Source organism: Parasteatoda tepidariorum, chromosome 2 (genome assembly GCF_043381705.1).
Source record: "Parasteatoda tepidariorum isolate YZ-2023 chromosome 2, CAS_Ptep_4.0, whole genome shotgun sequence".
Taxonomy (NCBI): Eukaryota; Metazoa; Arthropoda; class Arachnida; order Araneae; family Theridiidae; genus Parasteatoda; species Parasteatoda tepidariorum.
The window spans coordinates 44,053,112-44,074,165 of NC_092205.1; the positions used below are offsets into that span (position 1 = coordinate 44,053,112).

Consider the following 21,054-nt stretch of genomic DNA (forward strand, 5'->3'; position numbering starts at 1 on the left):
GCAAATTTGTCGCTCAATTTCGATGGTGGGGTGCAATGAAACAGATGGCTGAACTTGTGGATTCATCACTCTGCATTTCCTCAATTAATTTCATTTCTCATTTGCAAAAGGAAGGAAATCATCGGATCTTCTTTCTCTTTTGGCCATCAAAGAACGTGCATAGTAATTATCTTTTTGCATAATAAAAACGTAGATTGGTACGAATCTTGGAGGTTATGGCGGAAATTAGAATAATTGACTAAATGTTGTGTTAGTTTAGTTGAATGAATTGTGGCGGGACAGTGAGTTTTTCGAAATTAAAAATGATCTGAATTTTATTGAAGTGTTACTTCTTTAATGTTTAAATATATTTTAATTTGAAGTCTTTGGATCTCCTTTCTCTTTTGGATATCACATAGTAATATTTAAAAATAGTTTTTTTTAACAATAAAAAATAGTTTCTTAATACTTAAAAATAGTTTTTTTAATATTTAAAAATAGTTTTTTAATATTTAAAAATAGTTTTTAATTTGAAGTCATCGGATCTCCTTTCTCTTTTGGACATCACAGAACGTGCATAGTAACTTTTTCTTCATAAAATGAGTTGATTTAGATGATGAGTTGATTCATAAAATGAGTTTTAAAATAGGAACAGATTATTACTTTTAATAATTTTATGCCATTTTTTGTCTTTAAATAGTGTACTCATAATTGATGATTTCTTTATTAGAGAAAGTTTAAAATGCTCGTAATATTTTGTTTTCAAAAATAGTATTATTAATGGATTTTAACACGTGTTTACCATAACAAACGCTTTTAGAGTTTTAATATTTATGATGTGTTTTTTTTTTGGTAGTTTTAAAAGACATTTGATATTAAATGTCTTAACGCCAACGCACATGTCTCAAATTATACGCTTTCTCAATCAATGTTGACACTTTTAACCAGGCGACATCTGAAGTAAATGATCATAAAACCCACGCATGATTCGAATTAGTTTGTTTATTTTATTTTCTATATCTATGTTTTTTTTATAAAAAAAAATCCGTAATTAAAATAGTCGAAAAAAAAGTTTATTTAAGCATTGACTTTGAACTTGAATTATTAATTAATTAATAATTCTTTAGCTATTAAAAAAGCAATAAAGATTACAATTTTCTTAAACATTCTCGAAAACAAATGACCCAAATCTCACCAGTATAGGTATATACCACAAGTCACAATTAGTAATTCCGACATTGTAATACTTTGTTTGTAGGAGTTTTATATTATACTTTACATCAAAAAGAATTAATGGTTATAAATATAAATAGTATTAGCCCCGCTGCATAATTTTAAGTTTCAACTCAGGAGTTTTATTTATTATAAATCTTTTAATAGTAGTGACATCTAAATGGGCAGGTATTTAATCAAATTTATTTAGATGATAAAGAGTTTGCAATAGAAAGGAAATTTTTTCATATTAAAGATATTTCACGCACAAAACAGTATATAATTTATTTATATAAAAAGAAGATAAAATAGATTAAATTTTCCTCCCTTGATTTTCTGGGAATTAATGTGTTAAATAATGTCTTGAAACGGTGTTTCCAAAATTCAACTTTTTGGATGAGTTACAGTGAGGAAAAGAGGGCTGTACAAAGCGCAAAAAATAAATGAACCACCCTAAATAACTTTTGATCTAATGATCGGATCTTCACTCAATAGTAATGGTTCAAGGGGTGACCTCAAATATGTTAACTAATTAGTGCAAACGATATTTTAATTTACGAAATTAAACACAAAACTGTTTTTTCTGTAAATAAGCATACCTTTTTTTTCGGTGGATTTAAATTTTTGACCCCCAAAGTATAGTAGCTGTAATCTGGTCCCAATAGTTTGGTCTGGAGAGCTCTCCAAAGTTGAAACTTCTTAATGTTAATTTCACATTTCGTGTATTTCATCATGTCTCAAGAACTTTTTTAAGAGAATTGAAAAATTTTTGCACGCAATTATAAAATTTGTTTATTCAAAGATAATTTAATGCAAAATATAAATTTTAGTCAATAATTATTATTTTTAATAATTTTATTTGAAACAATTTTGAATTGTAAGTTATCTAAACTTTTACAGCTGTTTAAGGAATTGAGTTGAGTTCTAGAATGTGAAGATCCGATTATTTGATTAAAAATAATTCGTGGGGGGAGGGGGTGTTTATAATTTTGCCCGCAATTTTAAACCATAATAATGGTGCCTTCCATAATATGCCACAAATTCTCTTCAAACTTAAAAATCTTTAAATTTCAATCGCATTTTCACATAAACGTATTTTTAAACTTTTTTTTCTGAAGCTATTCACCTGATTTTTATGGTTTTTGATGTTATAGGTAATTAGAATCTTTATACTATAGTATGTCGTAGATTTTTCTGATGTCTATAAACTTCAATAGTCAACTTTTTTGCCAGTTTTGCGCAATAAATAAAACGAATTTGCGAAAATAGTTTTTGATTATCCCTTCACATATAATTGTTCATATATATTTCTTCTAATCATTTCAATTGTAATTTGCCTTTAATAATGATAAAGAAATATAATTTTGACAAAACTTAAACATGCTTTTTAGTTTGAAAATTAATATCATCCACATTTAGTATTTACGTTTTTCTCACGAAACGTGTGTTGCTTAAAATCTAAAGCTTAGTATCCAGCTAAATAAGGAATAAAACTTTAAATTTTAAACATTTTGTAGCTTAAAATCTAAAATTTTCCCGAAATTTCACACGGATAAAAAAATTCTGGTAAAATTATCGTACTGAATCATCATATCAAAAAAAAAAAAAAAAANGTAATACGCATAAAACCTAAACATACAGTATTTAAACCATTCATTTGGTAATTTTTCCACTCATATGGTAACTGTTTGTCAGAAATTCTAGTTTTCAATATTATAGTTTATATTACCACACATTTAATAAAAAATATAAAACTGAAAAGTAAATTTCTCCGAATAAATGGTTTGCATACCATGCCCTAAGGAATCATGATAAAATTATCAAATTTCACCACACTCACCAAATTTCATCTCCTATTATAAAATCATATTTTATTGTTAATTTTAGCAAAATCAATACCAAAGCACTTTCGTAAAAATACCGAGTTTTCTGTTTTTCCTATCTGGTAGTTCTGACCATACTTTATTCGTCTGGATGGCGCTGAATAATCCCTAAAATATGAATCTGTATTCTAAGCACGCGACTCTAAATATTATGTATATTGAAACCATTGTGTCAAATGTATAATGGTTTTAATATCATTCTAATTATAATGACAGAAAAACACAACAAACATCTTTTAAAATTTGAAAACCAATATAGATTCATACTGAGAATCAAACGTCTAACATCGGATAATCCCAGAAACAGGAATCGGTATTCTAAACACGTGACGCTAAATACTATGAGTATTGAAACCATTGTATCGAATAATATAATGACCATGTTTTATATCTACATTAAAACTAAATACACCTGTGTTTTGGGTCATGCTCCATTGCACTGCTATTACTCAAACTGGAATGGTAAGTTCCGCGAAGAACAAATCTCTTTTTCATTGTTGATGAAGGCGCGTCTTTTGTTATCTTTTAAAGTAATGAGACAAAATGATACCTTCTACGAACAAGAAAAAAAAAGAGTAAAAGAGAATGTTTTTTGATAAATTCTTTTGTAAGAATAACTTTGCTTCATTTTTTTTTTGTGTGTTAAATAAGAATGACTGAGAAAAATAGTTAATCCCGAAAATGTATGGGTCATTGCTGTTTGCATAAAACTTAGCCTCGTTTATGTGCGGGATAAGTTGAAAAAATACAGCACCTTATGTACAAATACATAAAATATAAATGTAAAAATAGGTTATTTTTTCTTTTTTTCATTTGAATAGAAAGTGAGTGAAATTTGCTTTTGTTTTCCAAAGTTATGGTTAGTTTGCCAGGTTTACTTTTTATTTATTTTTTTATATTAATTTTTTCATTTATTTTTAACATTTTTACAAGCATTTTGCATTTGTTACCATTCAAGTAATGATCATACTTTATTTTTATATATACTTTTGCAACTATTAGAAAGTATTAAAAAAATACTCACAATTATTCTATGGATTATTTTAACAATTTTAAGAATTAATGTTTCAAATTTTTGATGTGGCATAATATAATGTTTAGATGTAATGTTTCTCATTTTTGATGAAACTATTAGAAAGATTAGACCATAAGATGCAACTATTAGAAAGTATTCAAAAAATACTCACAATTATTCTATGGATTATTTTAACAATTTTAAGAAATAATTTTTCTAATTTTTGATGTGAAATTATATAATGTTTAGATGTAATGTTTCTCATTTTTGATGTAACGTAATATAATGTTTAGATGTAATGTTTCTAATTTCTTGATGTAAGTACTTATGATTTAATAGTAATATATTTAAACAAATATGAAACATTCTTGAATGCAAATCGAAGTAACTAAAATATACGTTCCCAAATTTCAAGCAGTCATCTTTAATAAATATTTAGAAATATCATTTTAAATATAGTTTATAGCTTCAGAAACGCTTGTAGTTCAACTCAATGAATAAAATTAAGGAAATAAAAAACATGAAAGTTCTTCATTCACCCTTAAGGAAAAACATCAAGGAGAAATAGTAAATAATTTAATAAAATTAATACAATATGTTCTCTTGTATTATATTTTAAACAAATCATCGTTAAATAACTAAGCGTTCTACTGAACCTGCAACGGCTATTTCTGGTAAGGAAAGTGGTTGATTATTTCTCGTTAATCTTCAAAGAATATTGGGTCATATATGGAAAGACATTGTTAATAGATGTTATATCAGTCTCTAAACATTATTATTAAGTGATTTTACTTGATGTTTTGTGTCATGATATCTATTGTACTATGAGTTCGTTTGTTTCAGTACAAGACTTGAGTATTTCTTATTGTCAACTAACTTTTACTTGTTCAACATTCTCTCATTATGACTTTTTAAACTTGTTACACATGGAAGAAAAATTTAACCCAATTTTGCATTGTCTAGGTTTTGAATGGAGCCATTAGAATAAAATGTTTTCTTAAAAAAAAAAACTGTATCAAATTGTAGAAAAAAAAAGAGGAGGGAATTCTTGGAGGAAATGTATTATCAGTATATAGATAAAATATACTATGAAAATTGGTTCATCGCTGAACCATAATTTCAGTACATTAATTGTGCAAAAATTTGCTTCAACCTTAATAAGGTGTTAAATTAAATTTAATCGATTAAATTCAAAAATACTCTCCGAAAAATTGGTTCATCGCTGAACCATAATTTCGGTACATTAATAGGGCAAAATTTTCAACCTTAATAAGAACTAAATTGAATTATATGGATTAACTTAAAATTCCAAAAAGTTACTTCAACGCGAATCCATAATACGGTTCATTAAGCGTGCAAAATTTGCTTCAACGTTAATAATGTGTTAAATTGAATTACTTCAAATATATTTTCCGAAAAAATAGATTCAATGATAAATCGTAAAATCGGTACATTAATCGTGCAGAATTCGCTTAAACCTTAATAAGTGCTAAATTAAATGAGATGCATTACTTCAAAAATAAATTCCAAAAATTTGATTGACGCTGAACCATAATATCGGTACATTAATCGTGCAAAATTTGTTCCGCTCAATGTGAGCCGTAATATTTATGTATTCAAGTTTCTGAGGGATTGATTTTAACGATGACATAGTTTTCAGTTTTACACTGAATTAAGGTTGCAGCGTATTAAAACGATATTTAGGGTCAATGTGTTAAAAAAATTTTTAACAGTGTGTTGCAAAAATAATCGATTTTTTATGAAAATTTTTTGTTAAAAAAATTATAGTTCATATGATAGTAATATCTTGCAGTCCTATTCTTGTAATAATTCTTGCAGTCATTATTTTTGTAAGAAAACAGTTTCAAAAGTGATTGAACTATGCATTGTTAGAAAATTTCGAAACCTTTTGAATTATAGCATTCTTTAAAAATTTAATGTACTTGAAAAATACTGTTGATTCCTAGCGTTAATTTAGGATTCTTGGAATGGAATCACTAAATGTTGACGGCTTAAGAAAAGTTTTTCAACTCTGCTAGAAGGTTGCTTTGTTATTAAGGGATTTGTGGGGAACTATGATATTTAAATTAACATCTGAATATGGTTTTCAAGTGGAAGAATATTATGGTGTTAATTTTTTAAAATTTATCACGTGATATTATAGATCTATTTAAACGGGTGCATGATTCAATTAACACTAGAAAGACTGAAATTTAGTATCTACCTATATTGCCCAAAAGTGATTGCCAAATTGTAAAAAGATTAAATAAATTTTCTTAAAATTAATTTTTAATATTTTTTTATATTATGTACAGTTACACAGCAAGTTATTAGTTAATATTAACAATAAAAAAAGTTATATGTTGTACAAAAAGTCACAAAATTCTAAGAAATTGCGTCATTATGTACACCATTGTTTTTCTAATTGAAATTAAAAAGCAGTCAAAATGACTTCCTTAAGCAATCTAGTGTTAAACATTGTAATAGGGTTATAGTTAATTTGCACTGTGTGCAATAATCGATAGTTAAACGGCAATTAGCAATTAACTATAACAATTAACATTGTGTTTGGCACCAATTACAACTTAGACCTGAACCCATTTTTCGGGGATAGAGATTCTAACTTAGAATGTCATTTCAGCAGGACTTAAAGAAATAGAAATTTTGAAATATTTCTCAGCCAAATAAAACATTATGGATTTAAATTATTAAAAAGCAAACTAACATATTTTTGAAAAAACAATTTTGCCGTGCTTTCCGATTTTAGGAAATTGCGATACCGATTTATTTTCTCTTTTTCCTTCTTTTCTTTTTCCTATTGCGTAGCGCTATTAGTGTGGTTGAGTGTGTGATTCAACCTTTTTACGTCTACCGCTATTAAGTTTAGTCATTTTTACAAATTCGTGATTTCCTGTTACAAAATCAATCAGAAGTTATAATAATAATATATTATAATAGTTCTTTGTTCTGTAATCTAACTTTACTTAAATGAGAATATAAAGAAAACATTAAATAAATATATTGTTAATGCTTTTTGAAAAATTGCAGTGGAAATGACATTTATCGTTTTTGAGTTAAAAAAATAATTGATCAAAATCGCCCTTGAAGCCCTATTTCAACAGAGAATTATCACCCAGGCTAAAAAAAGAAGAAGTAAAAAAAAGAAAACTCTGTCATATTTTTTAAGTGATAAATCATTATTTGTCATGATGCACTGGACTAGATGACGTCAGAGGCTAACAGGCAATTTGCCAAGTGTGTCGTGGAATGTTTTCTAAGATTTAAAGACTGCTGTTTGAGGAACTTAATTTATGAAGTTGTTTACTCGGTATGTTTCATCTATTTGGTGAAAGGTTCTAGATACATTTATGATTTATCATCATCAAAATTTAATAATGAAATCTGTTTCTTCTATTTTTTTTAAATGTGTAAACATTGTGTTCCTAATTCAGCAAAATTACTTATCAATGGAACTAAAAATTCAACTCATCATGCAACACATAGCTAATAAAATAATAATTTAATACATAGTTAAATAAATAAAATAAAAAATGAAAAGATTTTTCTTTTGAATTTCCAAAATTATTTATTAGTTTGTTCAATAGACTTAAATGTTTTTTAAATTTTTTCACCTGGTAAAAATTATTTTTGAAAAATTCAAAGTTCTAAACTACTAAGTTATTGCATGTTCAATCAACTTCAGGTGTGAAATAAAAATATAAAATGAAATAAAATAAAAATGTCTAAACATTAATGAACATTGTTATTTATTGTCTAAATATTAGAAATAAATGTAACTAATCCTTATTTACCTAAAATTATTCAAAACTTTATTATTTTTACTAATAATTTTGAACAAATTTTAGTGCATATTGTCATTTTTTTAATGTTTTCTTTTTAATGTCCATTGTTTAAAATATTTTCTGCACGTGATAAAATTTGACGTTATGCTTTTGATATGTGTGACCATATGTGTACTTTTTTCTTTATCATAAAAATAATAAAATCACTCAAGAAATACTTTTTATGCAAAAATAATAGAAAATATATTACTTTTCTCTTTATCGAAAATAATATATTTTTTAAAAATTATTTTTGCTCAAAAAATATATATTGAATGATTTTTATTATTTTGAATGATTAGATTTCATTACAGTAAAACTCTTAATAATTTTATATACAGATATCTTCCCTTTTCTTAACTAAATCAAAACCTTTCTTCATAAACGCATCGAAATCTTTCAGACTAATTTGATTTAAATAAGGAAGACATAGATAAAGCTTTAAATATACAAGATGATCTTACAAAGTGTTTCCAAAAATAACAACTGGCTTCCTTTAATACTTCAGCCCCTTGCCCATGTTTTGCCCACACTGACGTCATTGGCATTGAGCCAAAATATTCATAAGAGAAAGGCTGCATCTTTTTAGCAACCATCTTCATACCTGGGCGCAACACAGGGCATTTAGAAGCAATAAACGAATAAAAATAAATCCGTTATAGAGTCAATTTGGGAAAGTGCTGCTCAGGAGAAAGTGTGAGGTTCTAGCTATAAAAACAGCCTCACGCTTTTTCAAAAGAAGCTTATTGATTTTTAATATTTCTCTTATCTTTGGGAGTGCGTTGTGTTATTTTTGCTGAAATGATCGAGTCAAATTGGTTTTGAGCAGTAAAAAAGTCTTTGAGAATATCGTTGAGGTTTTATTTTTATGTTTTTTTTTGTAGTACAAATATTGAATGTTTCCTTTATTTCTTAACTGTGACAATTTTAATATTTATTAAAACAGAGGTGTTTTCGACATTTTTTTAAAAGAATTAATAGTTTATTAAGATCGGATTTTTTGTGAGATGTTTGATGCAAGAATAAAATTGATGTAAATAATAAAATAAAAATAAAATTGATCTAAATAGTAAAATAAATCTTTGAGGATATTGTTAATTTTATTTTTATATTTTATAATTTTTTTTGGGGGGGGGATTTAAATGTTTTTTTTTCTATTAAAGTAAAACAATTTTAAATGTATATAAAAAACGAAGACATGATTTTACGAAATATATGCATGCTTTCTCGATTTATAAGATATTGTTTTGAATATATGTAAAAATAGAAGAATATTTTAAGTATTTTTTTTTATTTATAGAAGTAATAATAAACCCTTTTTATTCTTCCTTTCCTTTAAAGAGTCTAGTACTAATTTTGCAAGTTTAATAATAAGCTTTTTAATTAATCATTTTACAAGACAAGATTTTTTGAAATATTTAAATGTTTTCTCGATTAATACGATATTGTTTTGAATATTTGTAAAAGTAGAAGAATATTTCCCTGATTTTTATAGAAGTAATAATAAGCAATTTTTTATTCTTTCGTTTTTTCAAACTGTCTGCTACTAATTTCGTAAGTTTAGTAATAAGTTTTTAATAAGTAATTTTGTGAGATGAGATATTTCGAAATATTTTCTCTTTTTTAAAAAAAACATAGCTCTAATTATTTGAAGACAAAAAAAAAAGAGTTATACATGATAGATTTTTAAAGAAATAATAACGTTCCTTTTCTGAAAAGGTAAAAGGCAAGATTTTTCTCTGAAATTCAACTATTTATAAATGGAAGCCAATATTTTCCAATTAAAATTTATTATTATTATTAATATTATCATTATAATTATTCCTGTAAAAAATTATATTATGGCGTCAATGGTTAGAAAGTTTATTTAAAGACAAATATTTAAAGCAAAATTTTTGTTTGCTTGTTTTGTGATGATATTCAAAGAAGTTTGGTAAAGCTAATTTCTTTTTATCAAAAAGCCCCTTCACATATATTACAAAAATTAGACTTTAATGGAATTGGCAAAAATTTATTTAGATGTCACGCTATCTTAATCAAAAATCCCCGTGTGTGAAACGAGAAAAGAATCGATATTTTGCAGCAGAAAATGACATTTCTATGATTTCAATTAATAGCCTCAATGTAAAAATGGGACTAATAAATGAATATTTTTCGATATAAAATAACATTTGCTTAATCTGAACTAATAATTTCATGTGGAAATGAAGAGGAAATTAATATTTTTCGAGATAAAATGTCATTTGCCTAATTTTAATCAAAGGTCTAAGTGAAAAGGGGGGTGGAGCGGAAAGCGTTGATCTTAAGGACACTTGATCTTAGCTTGACACTTCTGCGTGTTAGAATGACTACCTAGACAAAGTTTGTAGTGACTATTTAATTTTTAAGTCTTTATAACTCAAACAATTTTGGGAGATTGACCATTCATGCAATATATCGTCATAAATTTTTAGCCAATCTCACATCTAATCGTACACTTATTTCTTAAAGTATGAATGGGCACTTTTATGATATATGATCATTATATTTTGACGTTTAAAAGCTTTGATAATTTCCTGAAGAATAATTGCGAGAAATATTTATAAACTTGGTTGCAGACTTTGAATTCCAGCCATAATTACAAGTACCCTATTCAAAATTTAAAGTTTATTTATTCATTTTTTTTCACCCCGAAATTAGTCAACTATTGCATTAATTTTGACACGATTTGAAATATATTATTAAATGTTGAGCACAAGTATTTTTTTAATTTTTAATCCGACTCTTATTGTCTGAGATATATATGTCTCGGGCAGACAAGTCAATGGTATATATGAGACAATGCATCCCCGCTATATCAACATTTCCTAGAAGAGAGGCCTCCGCATGAATCGCTCGACGTAATAGTTCGACGTAACGAACATGAACTGCGCAGTGGAGAAAAATAAGAATGATGTCACAACGTCCAGACTACTAAACTGCGCAGTGGGGAAATTTTTTTTCCAGCGTTCGGGCTGTAAAAGAGCGAGTTTCTCGATTATGGTATCCGTGCCAATGCTTCTTTTTTCTCAATATCTTCTTTTAGGTGGTGGTTATATACGATTCTACTATGTAGTAACATATTGGGAAACTGGTATTACAATACAGCTTGGGATGTGACTTTTAATGCACGTGACCTTCAGAGGGTTATAGTTTTCAATCTTTTGTAGGACTATAATTTCCGAGGGTTTCTTTCTTTCGTTATTTTACATAAACGATGATATTTTAAATTGATATCAGAAAGAAACATTGGAAATTCTAATAAAAATTGGTAAAAAGGAGAAAAAAAAACTATCGATTTTTGGGATTTTCGGATTTATATTTAGTACCAATCAAATAATATATCAGTTATAAAGTTAGTTTGCCCGGGTATTAATCATAATTGCTTATTATCTATAAGAGATGTTATGTATCTCGTTTGATTGACATGTTCTTCTTTATATTTCAGTTTAAGAAGAGGCCCAGGAGCAAATGCTCAAGATCAAAGTGGTTACACGTCACTTCATCACGCTGCTCTGAATGGCCACAAGTAATTATTATTTAAATTACTATCATTTGCTTACAATATAAGAAAAATATGTAATCGGGAGGAAACAGTTATTGTTCATAAAAATACGCCACGGAGCTCTCAATTTTAATTAACTGTAGATATGTTCAAAACAAAATGCCTTTGTTTAAAATTTTGTGTTATTTTTTCTTTCTTCATAAATATATAGAAATGATTTTCTTTTCGCAGTTTAATCAAAGTAAAACTTTTTCCCAACCCACAGAACAAGAACAAGTTTAATTTAGAGTTTTCAATGAAGACGAGTATGTTAAGATACTTAAAACTCAGTTCCCTTGTCTTCTGAGTTAAGATGAGTAGTTGTACTGTGTTCTTCTTTACAGCTTACAAACTGATCAAATTCTGAGGTTGTAGAATCGGATAATATGTAAGATTCTATTATGTAGGTTATAGGGTTGTGTGAGATAATATGTTAGGTCTGTAGAATCGAAATGTAAAATGCAAGGTTCGCACGTTCCTCAAAAATATCTAAAGTGGTTTCTATGTTGTAATTAAAAAGCCATAGATTTCTTTCTATTAGCTTTCATCTTAAAATAACGAAACCAAACCAAATCAAACGAAAACTACTAATGAACCCAAAGATTTCGTAGCTAAATATATTTGGAGTGGTGCTGAATTCATCAAATTCCGAGGGTGTAGAACCGTATAATATGTAAGATTCTATTATGTAGGTTATAGGGTTCTGTGAGATAATATGTTAGGTCTGTAGAATCGAAATGTAATCGCACGGTGCTCAGAAATTTACTAAAGTGGTTTCAATATTGCAATAAAAAAGCTATAGATTTCTTTCTATTAGCTTTCATCTTAAAATTACGTAACCAAACCAAATCAAACGAAAATTATTAGCGACCCCAAAGATTTCGTAACTAAATATACTTATTTGGAGATTTAAAACGTGGTGCTGAAGAATAATTAGCTAAAATGCATTTTTTTAATTTTTTTTAAGAACCTTTCAACCTCCGATCACTTTATATGACAATATGTATTAATGAAAATTAGCCAACGCTTCTAAAGTTCATGAGAAAATGGCAACTGAATTTATATTGTCACACCACTATATTATTTCTCTACTTTTTACTTATGGACAAAGATTTAACTATATATTTGCTTTAAAAGTCGAGCTGGATGAAAATATGTATATATATGTAACTCACGTACTGAAAAACAACAGAATAATTAATTCACTAAAATATTTGACCCCTAATTAAAATGAACAATAGGATTTTACATACTTTTCTGCTGTCATGAAAAGATTAGATAATTGCCAAAGATGAGCCTTATCGAAATTGATAAACATGTTAAACTGCTTCTTGCGAAACTACATTTACTGCAATTTATTTAAAGATATCGGAGATATTTGAACTGGCATTTCTCTTCTATAGCCATCTAACCTAAACTGACCCTACATATATTTATAACACTATTATTCTGTCTTTGAAAGTTTTGTATAGTTTTAATTTCATTTTGTTTTTTGAGGAGGCATAAATAATTACTAATTAATTTTATAAAAAAAAATAATTAAATTTACATTACTATGTTTGATATTTTATTCAATTTCTACTTTTTGGAAATGAAAAAGGCTGTAATGAGCTGCTAAATCTCCTCACGATATCATTACTCTTTTTGATTGTTAGCAATAAACAAATTAGTAGTCTTTGTTTTATATTATTTTTAAAATTTTCTAAATTTGTTTTTATTTATTGAGTGTAAGTTATTTTTTATTAAATATATTCGTTTTTTTTATTATTCATACTAATCCAGCTTATTTAATAATCTGAAAAACAATATTTTCTGGGTATTTTGGTACTATTCATAGCTGAAATATTAACTCACATCATTGTTTTCTAGTATTTGCACAATTTAATAACGCAAAATACAAATAAATTTTTTATAAATATTAACGAATAAAAGATAAATGTTTTATTTTCTGCATTCGGTTTTAAACTCAAATTATCGACATTAAAATAGATTGAGATTAAGGGGGGAAAAACTCAAACTCTAATGATATTTATTGAAATTTTTCAATTTTTTTTTAAACAGCTGCATGATTAATCACTTACTAGGCTTCGCGTCTTCTCTTACGTGTATTTTTTTAAAATTATTTCTAAAAAAATTCATTAAAAAAATTCATTTTCTTTTATTATCATTTTTATTTCTTTCATACATTCTAAACTTTCAAATATTCTAAATAGGGAGATCGTTTCGTTGTTGCTGCAATACGAGGCCTCCACCAATGTTGTCGATCACAAGGGATCAACACCACTCCATCTGGCGGCCTGGACTGGAAACATCGACATCGTTCGATTGTTACTGGAGCAAGGACCATCGGTCCCTAACGTAAATCTAGCAGTAAGTGTGTACTCAAACCTATCTCCTCGACATTAGTTCAATATATTATTTCTTATTCATCAATTACGAACGAACACGAAACTGATTACATCTCTATTTGAGAGAAAGTACCAGCGTTTTGAGAAATAAAGGTGAAAGGTTATTGATTGAGTTGTAAAGAATGTTTCTGTTTTGTTATTATTATTTTTCCTATCTGTTAGCTTTCTCCGCTGATGTGCACTGAGGCGTTACTTGAAGGTCAGAAATGATTATTCAAGGTTTACATTCTTGTGTTTTTTTTATTTGCTTAAATTTTTTTTCTTTTAGTATCTTCGCTACGAGAGGGAAATTATCTTCGCCCATAAAATAATTATCTTATGGCCTGGAGTCCGAGTTCTTTCATCCGTGTAGCAAAAAAGCACCGTAATTCACAATTAACTAGAGGATAACTGTAACTGTGCTTGAGACTCTTTTAGTGAAAGTGATTAAGAAATGAGATAAAGACTGTTTCTTCCGTTTGGCACGCTAGGGTTTTTGAGATGTGGAGATAAAGCTGGCGTTTCTCACGCTTCTATGCCATTTTTCTTTATTTTTGTTAGATAACTACATTTTTATTGTGATTCATTTCTTGAAGCTTTTATATCTTTCAAAAATATTTCATTTTTTCTTTAATGCTGTAGCGTATAAAACAGCTTTCCTGTTATTTTATCTGTTTTACTTACCGTTTTGAGGTTGCTGTAATAGTTCACCAATGCTTATGTGAGAATGATGTATAAATTTTTTTTTTACTTGCAGTATTTGATATCGTTTCATTGTTTTCTGTTTTATTATGATATTAAATGCTTCAAAAAAGCTGTTGAATTTACTACCATAATGAAACTGTTAAATACTTATGGCATTTCCTTTATGTTAAAGCATTTTAAATTCTTTAAAAATATGATTTTCTCAAAAATTTTTGTTGAAAATCGCGGTTGAATTTGCTGCCATACTGAAACTGTTAAACATTTATGGCACTTCCTAAAGGCATTTACGGCATTTTTGTTGCGGCATTTTCAAAAATTTGATTTTCTCAAAATTTTTTAACGCCTTAAAATATTAAAATATTGTACTTTTTTTAACATTGAAAACAGTTTTGCAATAGTCTATTATTAAATAATAAAAATTTACACGGTTTAGGAGTTTTTTTCGTTAGTTGACCAATCATAATGAATTCATGGAATAATTTATACCCGTATCAATTAGCTTAATATTCACGAAAGTTAGAAAGAAAAGATTCTTGTTATTTATCATAGTTTTTTTTTTTTTTTAGATATCAGTAAATTGATTTTAAAAACTCAAGAAAACAAATAATCAACTTATTGATAGTAGTATAAAAAACGAAGAAAAAAAAACAATTATTTCTTTTAAATTTAAAAAAAAAAAAACCAATTTTGAAATTACTTTTGTTAAAAAAAATTAATATGAGATTTTTAATGATAATAAAAAAATAACCAACATTTCAAACGTCAGTTTCTAGTAAAATTTAACTGTTCAGCGTTTAAAGCGCCAGAATGCCTCCTGATTGATTGATTGATTTAATTGAATGATTGGAAGCTTTAGTTTCTCTTAAAACTAGAGCAAGCTGTATGCATCCATCCAATTTTCTTACCATGCTTGTTCTATAACGCATCGAAATCGGTTCAAATTTATGCATATAACATCATTCAGTTACAATGATATATACCTCACGCAAAATAATGCTTCAGATTAAAATTCAGAGAGTTTAGGGATATTCATCATCATCTTCATTGGCGCGACAGCCCGCGATGGGCCCTGGCCTTCTCGAGGATTCTCTTTTATCTTGCTTTGTTCTTAACAAAGGTTTTCCTCGCGTCCGGCTCGCACCGACCACAATGCTGACGTAAAATATCCTCAGTGGTAGACGAATCATGGCAGGCAAGGGGACTTTAACCCATGATTAACCATGAGACCTTTAAGCCATGACATGTTTTAAATAGTTTTTCTTTCCCCGTACCGTAAATGCGGGTTATATTAATCAACGAGTCCTCCACGAAGGTAAATTTTTCCCTATACTTGATCCAGGAGTTGCCTCATCTTCTGGATTGGGTTCAAAACTACAAGGTTACGGAGTTTAACATAGGTAGTTGTAAGTTCAAAATTGGGTCGGCTGTTCAACGATGGTTATAAGAAATAAATAAATAAAATAAAATTCAGTACAAGTAAGTTCTTATTTAGATAATCGAATCGTCTGAATTGAGTTTTCCCCGAATCGTCTGAATTGAGTTTTCCCCTTGGCCGTTGATTGATTATTAGTTAGCCTAGTCATAAAAATCCTTCTAAATGTTGATTCATCTGGTGAGATGCATATTCTTCTTTTAGCCGAAAATCAGATAGATTCTCTTCGCGTTAAGTTGACCAATTTTTCCTGTTTATGAAAAAACACTATCTTTCTTAATATCAATAACATTTATTTCCCTTCACAGTTTTGAAATAGAACAAAAGATTGTTTTCCAAAAATGAAAAAAAAAAATTTTTTTTTTAAATTACAATTTTACAAATTTTAATTTTCTTAATAAATAATTCCCGTGTCACAAAAAAAGCTCTTCTAAGAAATAAGTAGAAAAAGCTGGAAATTGTTTAAAAAATTGTGATTTGGGCTCAATATCGATCTGTAAAGTTTTTTCTCACTCCCAAAGTTAGTTTAATTTTTAATTTATTGTGCAAGGTAGGGGGTTGAAAGAAGGAAGAACTTTTTTTTCTCGATATATGGGTGATTCTCACGAAATATGACCATTCACTGTCCCTTGCTCCAAGATCTAATACTATAATACTAAAAGAACTTTTTTTTAAAAAGAAAATTAATAAATTTCATTGCTGTTAGCATTTTAAAATGACTTTGCACTAGCATTGACTGTTTTGTAGTGCTAAAAAATTTAATTGAACTTCACAATTTCACATTTTTGGCATGTCCCATACAATGTTTCCAATAATAACTAGCTTCAAAACTTCCCATAAATTTAATAATATCTAAATTTTTTTTATCTCAACCGGTGTAAGCATTTCTAGAATACACACAGAGGGTATTATTTACAAAAACTTCGTTTAAAATAATTTTTTATGTCAATAATTTGTTTGTCCCAAGAAAATCTGTCATTTTCCTGGCTTCTTTTATTTAGTGGTTTGTAACCAAAATAGTAGAGCCAGCCATCAATATCTTATGTAAATGGATTGATTATATACCCTCCTATATGAATATGTCTTGTTGCATAAATAAAGAACCAATTTTCTGGTTCAAAATCTATTTCAAAAAATTTTTCAAGATGAGTAGGTTTTTGTGTTGTCATTTTCCTGATTTCTTGAAATCATTAATAACATAAACTACATAGAATTATCTGAATTATTTTAAGAAATCCTGTTGTTTTCTGCAGAATGTAAGCGTCTTGGGCCAAAATATTAAATTAAAGTTATATACTATAAAATGGCGAATTTGTCATTATCCTGGCTGTCATTTTCTTATGAATTTGTCATTGTCTTATGAATTCCAGGACATTGAAGTATTACCAGAAATTTTTTTTAACTGCTAATACTGAAGAAGGAAAAGCAAATATTAACCTAATACCAAGTTTATGTATGATTGTAATATGGTTGGATGTAATCAAAGTTATTTATTTATTTAATGATTGATTATTATACACAATTTTATTCTGTACATATCAGGAACAAAATATTTTTTGATTCTTTCTACAGTGTATAAAAAGAATTAATTTAAGCAATTAATGGTCCATCTAACATAAAGGCTTAAGTTGAGTTACTTACTATTAACTTAAAATGACTGTTTTTTAAACTTCTAAGGTAATATGTCATTTTCCTGGCATTCAAGATTTGGTGAATTTCTATTTTTGTCTCTCGACCAAATGTCAATAAACTACACTGCTGTCTGTAAGATATTAATAAGTGTAACTAAATAATTATACAAAAAAGTTTTTAGATTATTTTGAAAACTTTAAATTTGAAGAAATTTTGTGGTCTGAATTGTCATGTTTAAAAAGAATCACGCATATATGGTTTTTCAGTTGTTCTATCAAATGTAAAACAATAATAAATAGGAACAAAATATATATCAAATATATATATTGTTCAAACATATCAAAAACGTTCAAATCCGATAAATTGAATTTGTTAAAACTTAAATCATTGTAGCAACATTCATTTGAATAATATTTTTTATTTACTATATTGTAAATATTTTTCTAAATAATTTTCAGAAGATCAACAAATCCCTTTTTTTTTTAACCTATAGGACCTAACTTTTAAGAAACCTGAATCAGAGTAGAGCAAATTTTTCCGACCTTTTCAAAATTTTAATTAACTCTACACCACTGATTTTAAATGATAAGAGCTAATTTCAATTACAAGTGATTTCAAGATGGTGCTTAAAATCCCTTCGGCATTTACAAATTAAGGAGGTTTGACAACAGCATTTTTCACTAAGTTATAATGTACCTAACACACTTTTTCAATTTTTTAAGTTAATGTTAAATATCACGAAAAAAAATCCACCAATTAAATTATAGTTTCGTAAAAAAAAATAATTCTAAAGAGTTTTATTTTACTTTTATTTTTGATATGCCACTGTACTTTTAGCGTAGCAAAATGGCTATAAAGCTCTTTGATTGAAAAGTATTTTGCTTTTTGGGTACTAATAGAATAAATAGTAATAATGAAAGCAATAATAAAAACCTGTATGGCCAATTATTCAAAGTTACTGTGTTTTTACGATCTTTATATTTAGTAGCTTAAATATTTTCCTTCAACTTTTGGCAACTATCAGGTTTGAAAAAATGATAATACAGGATAGAGATCCTATCACGGAAATATATCATTTTTGTGATGGTCATTTTTTAAAAAAAAGAAGTTTTTTAACGGTGATTATTACTGTTTCAAAGTAGTTTCTACACTCATTTATGATGCCAAATACTAGGATATATTCAAAACACAAAGCGAACAATGTAAGATGTCGTAGGTAATTTTTGAGTTGGCAAGCAGACGAATTAAATTATTTATTTATTATTACTTAAATGACATAATTGCCGGATTTTCTGGAAGATTTCATTTTTATATTTAAAGTTATAGAATAATCATCTTTTATATTTCATTCTTAAATTAGTTAGTCTAATTTTGAATCATTTTATCTACTTTCAAATCAGAATAAATAAATAAATATATATATATTTTATAATGCGTATATAAATATATATGTATATATTAAATAGTCAAGTATAAAAGGACGTTACTAAGTAGAAATATTTTCGCGAGTGAATATTTCAATTGAATATATTTCTAAACATAATTCCTTACCCACATTATTTTCTGTTTTTAATTTTCTTGTAGAAGATGACTGTATAAAAAAAAAGAGTCTCACTTCAAAAAAAAAGAAAAAAAAAGGATAATAGAACATTTTTATTTATTCTTAATTTTGTTTCAGAATCACGACCGGGAAACGCCTCTGCATTCCGCTGCTCAGTATGGCCACACCGAGGTTGTGTCTCTTCTGCTCAAGGTAAAAGTTCTTATTTAAAAATTATAACATTTATAATACTTTTTTTTTTTTGGGTGATCTTAAAAAAAATAAGCCACGGTTTGCGTGTCTCGGACTTGCGCGGACGAAGCTTTAATTTTGAACTATTTATGCTGTTTTGTTGAAAAGAATTATCCGTACTTGAAGTGGGAGAAATGCGTTAAATATTTTTAGAAATAAAAAACAGTTATTAAAAATTTTATTGGAATTTTCCCATCTAAATGAAAACAATTTACACTAAAAAGTTAGTATGTACCTATCTTGCCCAAAAGCAGTCAAAATTACTGCATTGTGAAAGAATAACTAACGTGTAAAGAAATTTGTTTAATTAATTTTTAATATTTATTATGTTATTTACAGTTGTATAACAAGTTATTGGTAAATATTAACAATAAAGAAATTTACTTCACTTGGAAAGAAGATATTAATTTAAGTATTATTATTTGTACATTTTTTGCAAATGAAAAAGCTGTTAAAATGCATTTAAAAAGCTTCTAGCAACCCAATAACTTCTAATAACTTTACCCAACCTAGTGTTAAAATAAATAAACAATTGTCTTTTGCACGTTTTTATGAGTTCAAATGGTGGAGCAACTCCCCGATTATTAAAAAATTTGATCACAGATATTCACAATAACTGCGACTTTTCTTGCGTCCTTCATAATCAGCGAAGAATCGGGGTAAAGATGAACAAAACTCAACCTAATAGTCATAGTTAACTGTTACTATTTCTCAACAATTTAAAAAAAAATCTAATTATTCACTAAAAAGCTTCATTTTGTACACCTTCGAAGTAGTAGTAGTTTATTTTTTGTCGCACTAAAGCTGCACAAAGGCTATTGGCAACTGTCTGGGAAACATCCCTGAGTATGATTCATGTAGGGGAGAGGGGGGCACATGTGAACATGGTATGTTTTACCAATATGATTTGAAATGAAAAATCTCGAAAAATTTTCAATTGATGGCAGTACTAGTCCTACCTCTCTGAGAAACTTTCAGAACAATGAGACATTTTGTTGGTCTATTCTGACAATTTCTTTGTATCAGCTGGTGTTGCATATATTATAATCGCTCGCTTCTCCAAGTGAAAGCATAATATAAATCAACTAATAAACTAAAATTAACTATTGCAGATCATTATATGAACATTCAGGTAAGTTTATGACAATTATTCTTTTTTTTTACTCAATTAAAAGTTCTTTATTTTTCAAGTTAGGTTTAAGAAGGATGATGGGGCACTTGTGAACAAAACATCTGGGGCAGATGTGAACAGTTCACAAGTACCCCTACATAGTATTAAGATTATTATCCTCATGATATTATAAGTTTAAAAAATTTGTGTGCATTTAAAATTATTATTATTTAATTTTCCATAATTAATTCATTAATTTTTCCTTAAAATTTTTTTTTTTTATTGAATGATTGATCACGCATATTAGCTGATACAAACTGAGAAATAGAATTGCTAAAGCTACAAATGAAAAGATAGAAAAAATGAAAAAAAAGCGTGAAAGAGTATTACAGAAGAAAGAAAAAGGCCCATTACAACTCCCGTGGAACATGAAGTTGCGAAAAACCCAATAACGGAAAAATTATTGTACAGCTGAAAAATTATTTTCTTATTGACAGTACTG

At 27.5% G+C, this 21,054-nt stretch overlaps 1 protein-coding gene across 1 annotated transcript in view; it reads left to right on the forward strand.

Annotated features, from left to right (window-relative positions):
- Positions 1-21,054, forward strand: part of LOC107436597 (ankyrin repeat and sterile alpha motif domain-containing protein 1B) — a 79,095-nt gene that overhangs the window by 18,088 nt on the left and 39,953 nt on the right. The window contains exons 2-4 of the mRNA XM_043042693.2: positions 11,398-11,478; positions 13,707-13,863; positions 19,328-19,402. Of these exons, the coding sequence (XP_042898627.1) occupies positions 11,398-11,478; positions 13,707-13,863; positions 19,328-19,402 (313 nt within the window). The remainder of the gene's footprint in view (positions 1-11,397; positions 11,479-13,706; positions 13,864-19,327; positions 19,403-21,054) is intronic.